Here is a 17,421-nt window from a genome sequence, read left to right as displayed (position 1 = left end):
GTATGTATGCATTATGTTGAAAGTTTTTACGCATGGACTCTCTCCTTTCACCTTATTCCCACACTCATGCACAGCTCCAGCTCACATACAAGTTGGTTGAACTTTTAAAGGATCATCAAAACAGACGACCATCGCACACAAAAGATGCCAAGAAATCATTTAAATGTGCCTAGTCAACAGACATGCTGTGCATCCAACATTTGTGCATGGATAGGGATTTGATCAATGAGGTATGCTGTTTTTATAAATGATAATTTGCATACCCAGATCATACAATGGACATCTAACGTGCTACTCCAGGTAACATGCATCTTTCACATCCTGCCGACAAGTGCTGCGTCAGTCGTACCGGCTGTCTGGGGATGTTGTGGGAATATCTCAGGCCTCTGTTTACGACTGCCTGGCACCGTTCTTAATGGCAATGAGCAGACACATCAAGTAAAACATATATTGGCCAGACATTGATGCATAAAGACGCACAATCAGGAACAGATTCCACTGTGTTGCAGGCTTTCCAAATGTCATAGGAGCCATCGACGATAAGCACGTGATCATCAGGGCACAGAGCACACAACAACAGTTTTACAGCCATAGGAAAAGACAACATTCCATGAACATTCTGATTTGGGAAGCAGATGTGGCCATAACAAGCATTTGTTCAAAGTTTCAATGCAATTGGAGAGTGCCACTGTGGTGAGTTAAGTAGAAAGCAGTTGTCTTTAAGAAGCTCATCTTTTGATATAAATCTTAGTTTTGATACGGAAATATTTTCTCAGTAATTTCTTACAAGTAAAAATGCACAATAGTCTGAATCATTTCAGATTTTGTAAAGTACATTTTATGTTATTGTCCATTTAATGCCTCAAGGACATGTTGTCAATCCTTCTACCAAAACTGAATTAAAAGTTCACAGCTTTGCAAATGCAATGTCTTAACAGAGATACATGAAAAGGAGAAAAGTCAGGGCCCGATTTTTCTCAATACCAGTTGGAAGGACAGAGAAGCCAAGGTTCTGAATAAACCTGTGCACAAGCAAAGGCATGCTCTAAGTCCTCAGTGCGCACACTGAACTGTCCAAGTCTGAATAGATTTTGTAAATGTTTAAACATAAAACAATTAACTGTAAGGGCTCACAATTTTATGGTTACAGAAACTCCACTCTCATCCTCCTACATTTCCCCAACACGTGCACAAACACAAACACAAACACAGGGGTACACGCATATTCTCTAACCATCTTTCTCAGTGCTCTACAATCAGAAAGTGCCAGGCAGTGACCATTTCACCAAGTTATCTTATACATCATCTCTCTATCACGTGCTCCCATCCTGCTTCAATGTCACTCCGGTTGACTGTCACCATTGATGGCTTGCCATTGTATCACTCTGGCTGGATGATCAATCTTCTCTGCCCTCACCTTCTTTCCCTGACTCAACTGCTCCCCTAATCTGTTAAGAGATAGCAGCATGGAGGTCAATGGATGAATGGCATGATTCCACTGTCCCCTTTGCCTGGGATCCAGCTGGCGGCGATTGGGCTTTGGATATGGGCCAGCTTTGTAGCAGCTGATAATGTAATAACAGCCGGATAATGTAATAACTTGTCAAAATGAAATAAAATGTCCCTGTAAATTGGTTGAAAATATAATAAAACGTGTTAATGTGGTAAATTCCCCCAAAATGTAAAAGTATCAGATTGTCACATTAACTGGTTGTTATTATGTCATAAGGGGTGTAAAAAAAACTGATGATGTAACATGTAATATTATCTTCTTCTAATAATTATTACGAGTTTTTACGCCATCAGTCAATCCCCCGAATTACATTATTAATCACATCCACCCCCATCACATAGTTGGCTTGTCCCACCAAGATTTGCACTAGCACCTTTCTGTCCAGCACAACTAATAATAAAGAGCATAAAGAGCTGTGAACCTCAACCTCCCTTAGCTCCCTTTGTTTTCATCTATTGAAATTAAGACTCCCAGGTCCTCCCACCTCATCTAATTGGTACGAAAACTGCTGGGTTGTTAACAAAGATTCCTGCTTTGTCAAACGTATTTATTCAACATACACACACGTACACACATGCACCCACACACCCCCACCCCCACCCACACACACACACACACACACACACACACACACACGCACACACACACACACACACATTCTCTACTATGAGAAAACACTGATGATGAATCTGCCCAAGGTCTTGAGGCAGAATTGCTTCTCCCCCTGGAAATTGTATAACAAGCGTGAATATGCATCAGGACAACAATAACTCTTTCTGTGCCCATGCCATGAACCTTGAAATGTGAAAATCACCCATGCAGCCTCAGCGAGATAGTGGAAAGCATTGTAATGAAACGTGTCATTAATCACGTAAGGTTGGCCATAGGGGAGGAGGAGAGAAGAGAGGTGATTAGTTAGTGGTCTCCAGTGATTGCCACTTGGACTGTTTTTCATTTTTGGCTCTTAATTTAGAACAGAGGAATGGCAAAAGAGTGAGCAACAGAGAGACAGAGGGTGAAAGAGAGAAAGATAATTATGCTGACATTGATGCTAAGTGATTTTAGTGCCAATCTAATATTGCTGTTTACACAGGATTGTACTATCACTTGTGCTATATTGGGGTGTCTGTCTATGTAGAAACCTCGCTTGGATCATTTTTGTTATCAAGTGGGCACCTCCCATCACAGATGATTAGCTGAATTAGGCCTACAACATATTCTGAAGGGTCCACAGTAAATTTTGGTGTCCCTGAATTAACTCACACTATCCATGCACTCAGCACCGTTCAGACCCACACTCGCCTACACCTACACAACATTTACATACATCTCACACTGAACTCTCCACACTCAACATTAAGCTGAACAATAATAGGCTAATGGAACAGCTGATCCAGTTTGCTTGAAACATCTCAGCAGTTCATCCATCCATACATCCATCCATACATCCATTTTGTAGCTGCTTATTCGGATCAGGGTTGTGGTGGCAACAGGTCAAGCAGAGCAGCCCAGACATCCTTTTACCCAGCAACTTTCTCCAGCTCCTCCTTGGGGATCCCCAAGTGCTCCCAGGCCAGCTTGGAGATAAGTCCCTCCAGCATGTCCTGGGTCTACGACAGGGACTCGTCTCCAAAGGAAGGCGCCATGGGTCACATGCTTACCAGGTGCCCAAACCACCTAAACTAGCTCCACTCAATGTGCAGTGGCTTGACACCAAGGTGTTCCCAGATCGCTGAGCTCCTCACCCTATCACAAAGAGTGAGGCAAGCCACCCTGCAGAGAAACCTATAATTTTGGTCACTTGTATCCGAAATATAACTTTTCTGCAGGGCAGGGTAGGGGCGGAGCAGTGCAGAAATTGCATTACATCAGCAAACAATATTCTTGACTATTGTCGCTCACTATCTATTGGTGAGGTGGATTTGCACACTTTGGGCCCCAAGTGTCCTTTTTTTCACTTGGAACCACTAGCTTCTCTTTTCAGCTGCTACTGAAGCTTCCTTTATGATCTGGGTTTCTAAGCTTTCTTCATGATCCAAAAATCACAAAAACTCCCAAATAGATTAGCCATAGTGGATATGGCTGCAACAAACTTCAACAGGCTTTGTAGCAATCCTGGTGTTCCAGCATTGCAGCTCAGCTTTGGCTGCCCTAGTGGTAAAGAGGGTTAGTTGAATAATGATTCCGAAGATCAACCTTCAACTGAATGACCCAAGGTCAACCTCTGTGTAAGTAAGTATCTACCCTGCTGAAATATCCTTTTACAAGACACTGAATCTCTATTCACTCTGTACCTGCCTATTAATACAATTTTAACATTGATCATCACATTTACATACTTTGGCATCCAGCAAGAGACAGCGCAAATCATATGCATATAAATGTGCTTGTCATTCTATTTTCTTTGTGTGAGAAAATGAAGTCAGAGCACAAGACTGAAAAGAGAAATTTGTGTGAAACTGTGCTTAAAACTGCTTGTTAAGTCCTTGTTAGGAGGTCGAGGAGACGTAAGAGGTATTGTTTGGTGGGCTTAACCGCAGCAGTTAATTGCATCAGCTCCGAGAGCCGCACCCTTTGTAGCAAAAAATAAATAAATAAATAAATGGTCCGATATAAAGGTTGATGCCAAGAAGCACATTGCCGTGCAAAAAAACAAAAACAAATGCATAACAGACTTGACAAACAAGTTTTTTATTCTCATTTTCTGACTTGGGGTATCAAGCAATGGGTATGACCAGTGGTGAAGAGGTGGCTGAAGAAGGGTGCACCCAAGCCCCAGTGTCTCTAATAATAATGCATTTTATTTGTACTGCACTTTTCATTCACAGTGAATCTCAAAGTGCTACAGAGTTAAAAACATAACAATAAAAACAAAGAAAAAAGATTGCTAACAAGAGTGCCCCGTGCGCCATGAAAGCAGTCAAAATGCATCATTACTCACCCTCATTGCAAGCCCTAACCCTGCGTCAGTTCATTTGCTAAACACTGTAACTTGCTTCGTGTAACAGTAAAGTTGCATGAACCTCATGCAACTCGCAACTTGCCAACGTAACCAAGTTGCGTGAAATGTTTTACCATGTAACGCTGGCTTTAGGGTGATGGCAGCACATAATAGATTGTACCAATAATAAATCAAATCTCGAATCTTTCCATATTAAACAATCATTTCCAAATAAGCTTCCTCTCTACACATTCCCAGTTTATCCATTGTCTCTGCTTCATATAGGTTTGCTTGTGCCAAGACCAAGACCTCCATGACATCTTTCACTTGTGCTCTATTATCCATATTTGTATGTGCTGATTGAGTTTGGTGCACTGCTTCTTTAGCAATCTATTTCGTGATTTTCTAGCTCCTGTTTTGTCACTTTCAGAGTCATCTTGTTGCTGAAGATTAAATTGGTAGATTCAAACAAAACATTTTAAAATAATATCCTAGATCCATTAATCCCAAACTGGGAGGGACATTGGGGTATACCGTAGTGTTTCATTTTCTAACAGTCTATTTTGAGCATCAGTGCCTGCAGAGTAGTGCCTGCAGAGATGCCACATTGCCCAAAATGAATGTAATGCACCCTGTTGTGAGTGACCATGAAAAAATACGTCAGTGCACTGAGGGTCTTAACATCAAGTGAAAAAGTCTCAAGCATTGCGTTAGCTGCCTTGTAAACACATAAACCAGTGAGCTAGCTTACATCAAAGCTAAGATAAATGGTTAAAAGTAAGTCTGTGCCCACCCAAGGAGCACATCAGTTCCTTAGGCCCAGTCAAAATATATTAGGTAATTTTAATTGGCTCTGCAATTTACATCACACTGATTTGTCCATTTTCACACAGCTTCAACCTCATCTTCTAACGGTGATGATGCTAGCATCACTGGTAGCAACGATGGCAGCACCCGTGATGAACTTGCAGCTGAACGTCAGGCTGAAGGGCCAGAGGAAAAAACGTCCCTTAATTCTCCCTGCAGTTCTCCCTTACTTAATTCGCTCTGCAACTGCAAATATGGTTGGAGCAATGGGGGAAAAGGCAAAAATGACATCACATCCAACAACACAGCACCGTGATGCATTGCTGACATGGTCAGTTTTCAAACAACTTGTCCTCATCAGAGCTAGTGGCCCATATTCATTAAAGTCAGTGGTAACAGCATTTTGCAGCAAAATCTGCGGCGCTGTGAATGAATGAATGAATGAATGTATTTGATGATTAAAGAACACATATAACACTGCATTGCAGTCATTACATACATTAAAAATCGCCAAAGATGAAAACACAATAAAGCCCTGTTAGCCTGCTGAATCAACCAAGTAAAGTCAGGCTAACGTTAAATAATGTTGACTCACCACCAGTGGACTCTTCACTGAAGTTCTCGATGATCTCGGAGTAATGTTAACTTTAATTTTAGTCCAACTTTAGAGAGATGAGACGGTCCTGTGACATTGTTATTGTGCAGATGTAAACAAGCACACATCCTGTACAGACCCACGGCACATGTTGAATTCAGTTCATTCAATGCAATGCATTGCTACATGGTTATCGGTTAAATTAGCTAATTCCACTAATGTTACTTAAGTACCACAAGGTAATAATGTTACCCACCGTTAAAGTTTGTAGGGCAGCAGAAGCAGGTACTGTTTACAAATCCTGTTACTAACGCATGCGAGTTTTGGAGCAAATTGTGGAATTTTAAGTTTCACTTTCATTTTCACATCGGGAGACGCCACAGATGAGCCATCGTGGGAAACACTGCATCTCGCAGCCAAAGACGCCCTCTAGAGGCCATGATGACGTTTACATCTGTTTAAGACGCATTGTTAGCGCATTCCAGATAATGCATTCGTATTTGTTTACATCCATAGTGCCTACCCCCTTGGAGACGTTATTGTCCATGGTGGACCAGGGGAAGGCCAATGAAAATCAATATGTAAATAAAGTGTTGCATATTTAACACCCCCCTGATCATCCACGCCCATGTGCATGCACAATGGATTGCAAACTACGAGAATCAGAAAGGCAAAGAAAGCTGTTCTCGCCAGAAGAACGCATGTATTGAGAGGTCACACAATGCAAAGTTTATTAACCACTAACACCTGTTTCCATGGACAGGTGTTAGTGGTGGTGTTAGAGATATTTTGTTTATTAATTAAACTTTTTTAACACATATAATCATAAGTTGGAACTATACTGCCTTGCCAGAGCAAGTGCTAGTTTTTGCGCAGCAGTGTGCTTTTATGAATTGCTTACGTAAATGATCAGAAGCAGGTGGTGGTGCCAAAATAGTGCAAGCAGTAAAACTGAGGTGGTAAACCCCATTTATGAGTAGGGAAAATGCCTACTGCCATGGTCTTACCTACTACCACATCGTTAACCCTGCCTGTGAATTTTATGAATATGGACCAATGAGTTTTATGTGTTACAACTGGAGAAATCCAAAGACATAGCTGGCCTAGCACGACATTCATGACAGGTCAATTGCGGACATATTCTTTTGTAAACCCTTAGAGACCAGGGCAACCGGTGAGGACATTTTTAAACTATTACACAGCTTTGTGACAACCCATGCACTTGAATGGACAAAGTGTGTTGGCATTTGTACCAAAGGTGCTGAAGCATGGTGGGGTTGTGACACGCATTCAAGCTGCAGTGCCTATGCCACTTGGGTACATTGTAATATACACAGGGAGGCACTTACAGCAAAAGGCATGCTCAGTCATTTGAAGAACATATTGGATGACACTATGACAGTCAACTTTGTTAAAGTAAGGCTCTCAACTTGTATGTATTTGGTCAGTAATTAAATGCTTTAGCTGAACTATTTTTTTTTCTCTGCTTATCCTTTCCCTTTATTTGAGTCTTTACATGTGGCTCACATAACTTATATTAATTTAGGCAATCTTGTCTCATTTAACCTAACCTCGGACTCCAGGGCATCTCTACAATTGTATCTAAGGTGCGGGACAAAATTGAGGGTGTGATTCAGATGAGTAATCGCTGATATTGTTGCATCACCAAAGACAACACTTACGTCTTTCCTTTGTTGCATGAGTTCTTGACCATAAACAATCTCAAGTTTATGGATAATGTCAGGAGTGACATTATCAACGCATCTGAGAGACTTGCTGTGTGTTGCGCAAAGTACTTCCCTGAAATGAACAATACAAACGACTGGATTCCTGATCCCGTCACCTTCCCAGTTCCTCTGAAAACACCCATGCCATTTGCGAGCACGTACTTATGTGAGAGTGGTTCCTATAAGAGCAAAGAAGCCACTCTCACACTTATGTGAGAGTGGCTTCTTTGCTCTTAGTAATAGAAAATCAACATAAAGACACAGGCTGTGTGTGGAAGACAATGTGAGACTGAAACTGTCTCACATTAAACCCGATCTTAAAGCTTTATGTGCCTCATTCCAGGCGAACCCCTCTTGCTGAGTGACTGTTCAAATATTGTACTAATGAAGGCAGAGCCAGCCTGGTATGTGCATGATAATTTAACTAATATTTGATGCCTAACTTTGCCTTTTGATTTGAACATGAATTTGTTACCAAAAATATAAAATATTTGACTGGCCTGACCTTGCAAGGCTGGATACTCACTAACAGGTTGGACATCTCGGAGACCAATGTTGTAAAATAGTTGGGAACCACTGTCCTAGCTCATTCTCTTTATTCTTCCTTTGATTCTCTGCCCTTCTCAATGCTATCAGATTTTTCAGTTTTACTTGTAGTACATTTATATTATTTCTCATCTTCTACTGCCTTTTTCTGTTACTTTTTAGCTGCCTCCTCTTGCTGATATTTAGATTTCTTTAGTTCTCAGACTACTTTTTCTCCTTTTTCGCTAAATCCAAATGTCTCTGCTCTGTTGTCATACATATAATTTTATCTGGTTTGTTCTCAGCTGTGTCTTTAAGCTTGTCCAGGTCTTCTTTGTATCACTGTTATCACAGTATCCTAATCGCAGTAGCCTTAAGCCAATTCACTTTCGGTCTCTGCCTGAAAATCTTTTCTTTCCCTGGCTGCCTAACTTCTCTCCTCAAGATATTTCAGTGCTAATGCATAATACTTGCCACTGACTGATTTGAATGACTTTTCAAAAACTACAGAACAATGTGGGGTCATTACCCTCATTCTTTCTTTCACCTCTTCTTTCCTTGGCATATTTCAAGGCTGTTAAGAGTTGCTATTTCCTGCCAGCCACGAGAGCTGACCTCCCTATTATTTCTCTTCTCTACCAGTGAGTTATCTTCTCACTCTTCTCACATCAACCTGTTAGTGTGTATGTCTACTTATTTTATTTTTCTGCTCTTATGTGTTTTTATTCTTCTTGCATTTTTATTCTTGTCTTTTATAACCAATTTCTGTAAAGCACTTTGCACAAACTTGTTTTGCTTTTTAAAGCGCTATATAAATAAACTTGAACTTGAACCTATAATACTACTGCCATGGTTTGCTAACCAAAGGGGTCTATTTCCTGTTGTTATTCACCATACTCACTAGATGAATGTAGTTGGGACATCTACCAGTATACAGTATGTGATGTAACTATTACTTCTGCTATCAAAAAAAGTTATGGATGGTTTTATGATTCTGAATGACCGATATGATCAGTATTGCACACGTGTTGAGTGTTTATATCACAAGTCGAGTGTTTATACCACAAAGTCATGTGTGACCTAGGATGATGTCTGTTGTACTGCACATTCCCGGGTCAGGGAGCAGATCAGACAGTCATGTAGTTGTAGGAGGATTTGTATGTCCTTGGCGTGCACTGGGGACAGGGCTGCCTGCATACACCTCGTGAAGACACAAGGGGCTTGGGAGAGCCTAAATAGCAACACCTTGAACTGATATGCCTGACCTCTAAATGAAAAATGCAGGTACCTCCTGTGATGGAGCACCACTGGAACATGGAAGAATGCATCCGTCAGATCGATGATGTGAACCATTCTCCAGGCGCAACAGCCTGGAGAATGTCCGCTGTTTGCAGCATGTGGAAGGGTCGAACCAGTAACACTTTATTTTAGTTTCCGTCCACTGTTGACTCTCTACAACATGTCGGTTGACTGTCAACAATGCTTGTCTCAACAGACAAGTATTCAACCAACCACTAGTCGTAGACTGTAAGGGGCATCTCAAGTGCTATTCAACAAACTTCATCAACTGAGTATGTGTTGACTATCAGCTAGGAACAAACACATTCCTATATATGGAATTGTTTCATGAGTCAATTGCTTTACTGTCCTATATCCCTGAATAAACAAGTTTTTTATGTGGCCAAACTTAAACCTAACCCTAACCCTATTCCTAAAGCCTAACCTTTACCAAGTTCTTGTACATGCCTAACCCTAACCTATTTATTTTGTGTTCCTAAACGTACCTAAAGTCTACCAATAGTCTATTGATAGTAATTTGAGCAGGTGTACTGACAATCAACTGTTCAATCACTTGACATAAATTACACTGTTTGCTGAATATTTGTTGATGGTCAACTGAAAATACCTAGTATAGTCTGTTGTGACAATTCTTGTTGACAGGTGATATACCCTTAAATATCTATTGAGACATTGTTGAGTTAACAGTGGACTATTGGAATTAAGTGATATCATAGTACCTTCAGAAACTGTTTTAGCTCCAAACCACCATCCTTTGTTGAGATTAAAAAGTAAACTAATCTAATACCAATGAGCTGTGTCAATACATGTTTGATGGCATCCTTTTGCAAAAGGGTGGATTTCTCCTGACTGAGTGCAAGGGATTTTGCAGGATGTTGGACGATGGTTTTTCTGATCCCATTGAAAATTGGGCACCAGCATCTCAACTGTAGTTTATTTTTTTGAAAAATATATTTATTAGATTTTTCAGTTGGGTTGACAGAATAGAAAAAAAAAACTAAACAAAACAAACAAACAAAAAACATTTAAAAAAAAACACATAGTATGAATATAAAACAACAAAACGATTACAACATTAAATGCATGAATGTATATCTGTTTCAATTTGAGGATGTATATCTCTTACAATTTGAGCAGGTATATCTGTTACCCCACCCCCTGACGTGTTTAGGGTTGCTCGGGGCATCACTGGTGACACCAGATGGGTGTAGCTCATGGTCGAGCAGGAGACCCCAACCTTCACTAGCCTCGCTATAGCCTCAGAGCCCATAGTGTGAAACTACAATTTACTCAACATAAACAGCGTATTGCCTGTGAGAAGAGAGAGGGGACAGATCTCAGGATGACAGGGATTTAAATACAGGGTATGGCATTGTTGCCCCACATCATCCTAGGTCACACATGACTTTGCATAACACGTGACCTGCACATGCACGAGATGGATTTTGTCGAGTGTTAAGTATAGCCTCTGGCAGTCGGGAAGGATTAAGTACGACTAGGGTGAGTGTCTAAGGAGTAGCTATGGGAATTGGAGATGTGTGTGTTTGTGTGTGTGTGTGTGTGTGTGTGTGTGTGTGTGTGTGTGTGTGTAGGTGTGTGTGTGTGTGTGTGTGTGTGTTTTTTCGGGGTAGGGACTATGTGCACAAGAATGCATGTTTGTCTGCCTGTGTGTCTGTATAAAAAGAAAGAGACCCATGGTATGGCATGTTTGTGTCAGAGATTGGAGGGTGGGAGATGAATTTGTGCCCAAAGTGTGCAGAGCTGCAAGGGGTGGCTGAATTGGCGAGAAACAGAAACTGGAGACTGCAATGATGGATGTCCCTTCTGGCTGAGAGAGCTGATCTGTATATCAGCTGTTTTATGAACAGAAAAGTATTGCAGAGAACTTTCAAACTTTAAACCCACTGCTTTTACCTAAAATCAAGCCTGTCTTTTTCTGGCAAACAGCATACATTATTTTAACTGAGTCTCTCCATTCAAACAAAATATACAATTATGGACAGAAAAAATACATAAACGTTCTTTATTGAGTGAAGGAGAGAAATAATTGCTCTGAATTCTGGGCATTGATGCAATAATTATGCAACAGATCACTCTGTATTCATCTTTTATCACTGAGACAGTTCTTAATTAGACTTATTCAAATTGATGTTTCTGACTGAAATGGATGTATTGTGATTATTTTTCTTGCTTCCAAATTGTTAAGTCAAGGCCTTTCAGTAGCTCTTGCTCTTCATTTGGTAGGACCACAAAAAAGAAAAAAAAAACACATTTTCACTGCTTTACTTTGACTGGCACACTGGTACTGCATGAATCGATGAGTATGTGTTGAGCCTATAAACTCACCCAATGAATTATTAAAAACGAGGCGATAATATGTGAATGGTGTTGCATGGATGGCCATAATACGTTTTTCCAGTGTTATGCTTCCACATAGGTCGACAGAGAGCAGTCAGTAGGAGAGATGTTAAGAGCTATGCTAATAGAAAGGTTGCTATAGCTAACATTGACTTTACATTTCACAGAAGGCATCCATCCACTTAAAAAGCATTTCACATGCAGCATGTGTCCTTTGAATATGCATTTACCCTTGTACATCACACCATGGGGCCGTTTTGCCTTCAGTTGATCCATATAATATACATTTTTCTAGGTTTGGATCAAAGAAGCCATTAATCCTATTATTCTCTAAAATCAATAGAATGCATGGTTTAATCTTGGTAATTCTGAGCGGTGTGAGCATATTTTAACTACACTAAATATTGAACAGCACATAAAATAACCTCCCATTAATGCTCCACGATCTTACATCATCACAAGTAATCTAACAGTACTGGAGACCACAAATATTGCTGAGGACATGATAAAACTTAGGGTCAGAGTTTTTCATCATTATTGATTCTTATAAATTGTCATTACTATTGAAACTACCAGAGAGAGAGAGAGAGAGATGTAGGCTAGACTACTTCTGTTTTGTCTGAGGATCAACAGAGTTTCAAAGATTTAATTTACTGGTGCCTTCGACTAAGGAAAAAACAGATATTTCTGCTCTCTATTTAACCCTATTTGTTGTATAACTAGCTAAAACAAACAGTCAAACTTCAAACTGTATTGGTGAGCAGTAATGTACTTGCTGTCTATTTATTGTTTTATTAACTAAACATTGTATTATGCAATGTGTGGTCTTTGTTCCATTTATTGAGATATTCATTGTGACTATGTTCACACCAGGTCAACATAGGTCAATTCAGTAATCTTGTATATCCACTTTGCCCTTTCAAAGTTACTAATTCAAATACTTCCTGCTGACAAAAATACGCTGTGAATACTACCTCAAGCAATGTGAGTCATTGATGTGAATTCTAATGTATTTTGCCCCCGTGTCAATGTTTGGCAAGCTTGAGTAATTTCTGAAACATTTCACAAGGGCTACGGAGTAATCTGAATGCAAATGAATGCACAATTTTTACACCCTGAACAAGTTATGCTGTTTTACAATTTACTTCTCAAATTCTTTCATTTCATAACCCTGTATCGCTGCTGTTGGAATTAAGTTCTAGCTTTTTGCCGCAGTTGTTTATTTTTTCAGAGCTGCTCATGCCAATTTTCAATTCACATAGGGCAATGTAATTTGGCATAAACAAAGGCAGTACCATCCATTACAAAAATGGTTTTGAATATGGTAAACAGTTAGTCATGAAGAGGGAACCTAATAAAAACAAACAAAAATAATCATTAATTTACAAGAGGGAGAAGTAAACTCTTTGTTTCCATTGTCCCTGCGGTATTAGCGAAAGGGGTTATGGGAAATCTATGCTTCCTTGACAGTAAAGAATAACCATGGATGTCACACACGCACTCACACACACACACACACACACACAGACACAGACACACACACACACTTTGTGAGATTTACTGTTCATCAAAAGGGAACCATTTAGCATGGCAGGCATTGTGTGAAAGTGTACATTTATTCAATACCTTTAGAGTTCAAGTATTTTATTATAACTTATAATAAATTGACACTTCATTGCACATATCCTCTTGATATACTGTATATCAGCCAGTGACATATTTTCTATTTACCCCATATTTCAATCGCTCTGTAATTATCAAAAGGATTAGGAGGTTTTGTATTCTGCCCATGCTGAGCTTGTGTGTTTTGTGTGCAATTATTCTCACTGAACTCAGATGGCCCTACAACTGTCTTCAGTGGCTTGCTCTCCCAATGCTAATTATCTTTTAACTAGAAAAGTAGATTTCTTAGTAATTTTTTGGAGGGCATTTAGGAATGCCACATTGTTCTGTCCTTTCACATTTGAGACCAGAATAGGAGTTATACTTCTTTAAAAATAGCAGCTAAATATCACTAAACTACACCCCCTCTACACCTATACAGCCCCTGTTTATGTGTGGTATTTCTTTTGGCGTTTTATGAATTTACCACCTTATATCTCTCGACAGATCATAAATCAACTGAGTAGGTCCCAGCTAGAAAACTCCAATGCTTTAATCCTGGATGCATTAAAATACCCTAGGATGTCAGATGAAAAAGGTATCCAACTGTACCACCTGTCCACCTTTGATGCCTTCTTGTAACCCAGAGGCTGGACAGGAATATGATAAACAGAAAAACTCCTATTTTTGATTCCATAGCGCACTTTTGTCAACTGCCTTTTTATTTATGGTGGTGTAAATGAATCTAGGTGGATCATGTGAATTAGTTGTGCCAATTAAATATTCCCGCAGCTTCTATTAAACCATTCTGATTAATTTTACAAAATCAGAATCAGTACAAAAAGTACAAAAATGTATAGGATTCTGTGAATATATGGTGAAAGACATCTCCGTGCAATCCCAAAAGCTTTGGTTTGTTTTTGTTCATGTCAAATGGCCTCGAACTGAAATAGTATTAAACTAAAAGGGTCTCTCTGTCAAATGAACATGATTGTAATTCTCAGGGTTGGGTAATTGAATTAACTATCAATGTGATGCTTTGTTGCTGCACACAGATGCCTTGCAAAACCCATTCTCCTTGATAACATGTACCGAGATAATGGTTCATGAACAGAAAGCTTATGCATTATCAAGGTAAATGCAAACTGCTAAAGAAAGAAGACAAAAACCATCCATTGGAGAGGATGATTGAAGAAAAATTATGTTGTTTGGGGGAACAAGTATGAAAAGGTCTTTAGGGAATGGTATTCTGTTGGTAGTTTGTGTTGACAGGTGATATTTTTGATATGTTGCATCGAGGGAAAAGACCAAAATTGATTGCATGGGTAGCAAGAGTGTTTAGTAAAATAATATTGTCTAGAGAACTCTAGAGAATAAGTGTTTAAAAAATGATACTTTTTATGAAATTGTGTGGATAACAGTGAAGGTGCTCCAGTTATGCAAGTATTCAGTCACAACCAAAGAGCAACATTCAACAAAAAAGTTGGGATGTTTCCAAAACCACTTAAGGTGGATTGGATCTGACAATTACTGAGGGTTTGGAAGAGTTATACTATCACCAGGCTCGATGTAGAAGACCATAAAATATACAAATGGTGGTCAAACTATCAAGGTATGTTGAGAGAACACAGGGGGAGGTTGGCTGGTGAGGGGTAGCTGCCAAATTAGGTTGCATGCCAGCTGATTATTGGACAGGTCTCCTGCACTGATGGATGAGCAGGGCGGGAATGGGTTACACACAGGGTAATTTATTCAGCTGTTGAGGATAAATGAATATATCTGTCATTTTGCCTCCCTCATTTACTCTCTTGCAGGAGAATGCAGCTGTCATGAGGGCTATTCCCCTGATCCCGTGCATAAACACCTCTGTGTTCGCAGTGACTGGGGTCGCAACGAAGGGTAAGTCCTATCTGCTCTATCCTCCCATATCTGCAAACTCCCTGTCACTGCGCTTCAGAGAGTAGGCACAGAGGGTGGGATGAGAAGCAGAGACAGAAGGAGGAGAAGGATAGAGGGAAGGGGAGGTATTTAATGAAACACAATGGCAGGGGAGGATGGAGAAAGAGAGAGAGAAAGAGAACAAGACTGAAAAGTGAGAGATAAATAGTGGAAAGAGATAAAGAGATGGGGAGAGAGAACTAAGTCAAGTAGACCCCTTCCTCACTCCGACCTTGTGTGCTGATTAGCTGACTGGCCCAATAGCTCCGTCAATAAAAAGGCAGCCCCCTATTGTTATGCAAATCCCCCAGTCATCAATTGGATGTAGTCCCTCCTCACCAATCACGGATCAAATCCCCATTCACCATTTTGTAAAGGAGGGTAATCTTATTCATATAAAAACAGAGCTTTCTTTTGAGCCAGTGACCTTACTTTTCGACTTGGTGTTTGATTTATTCTATAATGTTCAACATACTCTAATGAACACTGTGTGTGGAATATTTGATGTGCACAACTGCAGCATCGTCATCATAGTTATGTTCATGAAAAACATAATAAGAGATCATCCAAGTGTGTTTTTGTCTCCTAGAACGTTCGTCAAATCATGAAAACAAAAAGCATGTCATGTAGACCCTTAATACTCCATGTTGTACATAGTATAATTACAAAGATACATTTGCACATATCACTGCCTTTGATCTGATGTTCCCTCTTTTCTGTCCTCTGCCAAGTCCTTGGCCTTACACGAACCTGGAGAAAGGCTATGACCTAGTCACAGGAGAGCAGGCCCCAGAGAAGATATTCAGGTGAGAAGAACCTTTACTTCTGGTGCCATCTCCTGGGTGCATGTCTTCTGCTGGGTGTCTGTGACTGCAAGGACAGACAATGTGATGTGTGTGTGTGTGTGTGTGTGTGTGTGTGTGTGTGTGAGTGTCCCTCCACACGTGTCTATGTGTACCTGTGGGCTGCTCTCATCTGTATGCCCTTGCACTCACATACTCGCGCACACGCACGCACTCACGCACGCACACACACACACACACACACACACACACACACCTCTTGTTGGGGTGGAGTTCTACCTATGGGTACTTGTGTGAAGAAATAGCCTAAGGGGCTGTCCTGGATGGAGTCCTTTCAAATGCTCTTACTGCCATTTTTGTGACACTTCCCATTCTTGATGGGGTCATTGTCTGTGACATTTACTGAGGAGTGCGGGGCTCAAAGGACCCATACAGTAACACTCAGCTGTGCCTTTCAATAGGGTTCAAAATCCCCTCCAGAATTCCAGAATCTTTTTTTTTCTTTTAAATTGGTATTTTTTGCTAGAGTTGTACCTTTTCTGGTGTCCTTCTTTTCCCTTTAAATAGATAAGATCACTCTGACATTTTATGCATGGTGTCAGAGCAGGTGTTTTTAGACAGACAAGAAAAGGTTTGAATTGTGATGAAAAAGTGAAATGAGTAAGTAAAATTAAAAGTTTATTTTGGATAGCTTCAAGATCTTAGGAATTATGAATGAATTATTAATTTGGGCAACCCTTTATGAAAACCATTCTTAACATATGGTGAATTTACTATTATTTAAAGCCGCAATAGATGCGTTTGAAGGAAAACAGGGAAGACTATCATTTAGCCGCTTCTCCCCTCCCTCCGCCAGCCGGTGGCACACAGCTTATTGGCAACATGGAGCGAGGCTTTCCTTATTTGATTATTAATTAATGCAATAAAAATGAACAGTTTATCATTCATATGTTGTATCTTAACTGCTAAGAGATGATAACATTGACTTTCTTATTACCTTAGTGAACCATGCATTTATTAACAGCTTGTTATCTTGGTTTAAAAAATGAAATGCTTTATTAAGTATTGATTAATGATTAACAGATTATTTTTAAATAATAAAAATGTTTTGGGTTTCTACTATAAAGTTGCAATTGATGCTTGCTGTAGTTAGTAAATGGTTAACAATGGCTTGTAAAGCATCAACACACAAACATTCTGTCACAGTTAAATGGTTAATAAATTCTCTTTACTCGCACTTTACCTCCCACTCTCCATCACTTAGGTCCCGCCCAAATTCCAATCATGATGTGAGTTTTAGGCTGATAGGCTAA

At 39.9% G+C, this 17,421-nt stretch overlaps 1 protein-coding gene across 1 annotated transcript in view; it reads left to right on the top strand.

The window, feature by feature from the left end:
• astn2 (astrotactin 2) overlaps positions 1–17,421 on the top strand; it is a 441,429-nt gene that overhangs the window by 204,969 nt on the left and 219,039 nt on the right. The window contains exons 9-10 of the mRNA XM_078288520.1: positions 15,182–15,266; positions 16,037–16,111. Of these exons, the coding sequence (XP_078144646.1) occupies positions 15,182–15,266; positions 16,037–16,111 (160 nt within the window). The remainder of the gene's footprint in view (positions 1–15,181; positions 15,267–16,036; positions 16,112–17,421) is intronic.

The sequence above is a fragment of the Centroberyx gerrardi genome, chromosome 2 (genome assembly GCF_048128805.1).
Source record: "Centroberyx gerrardi isolate f3 chromosome 2, fCenGer3.hap1.cur.20231027, whole genome shotgun sequence".
Taxonomy (NCBI): domain Eukaryota; kingdom Metazoa; phylum Chordata; class Actinopteri; order Beryciformes; family Berycidae; genus Centroberyx; species Centroberyx gerrardi.
The sequence above is the reverse complement of the archived record's forward strand: the minus strand, read 5'-3'. Positions and strand labels throughout refer to the sequence as shown.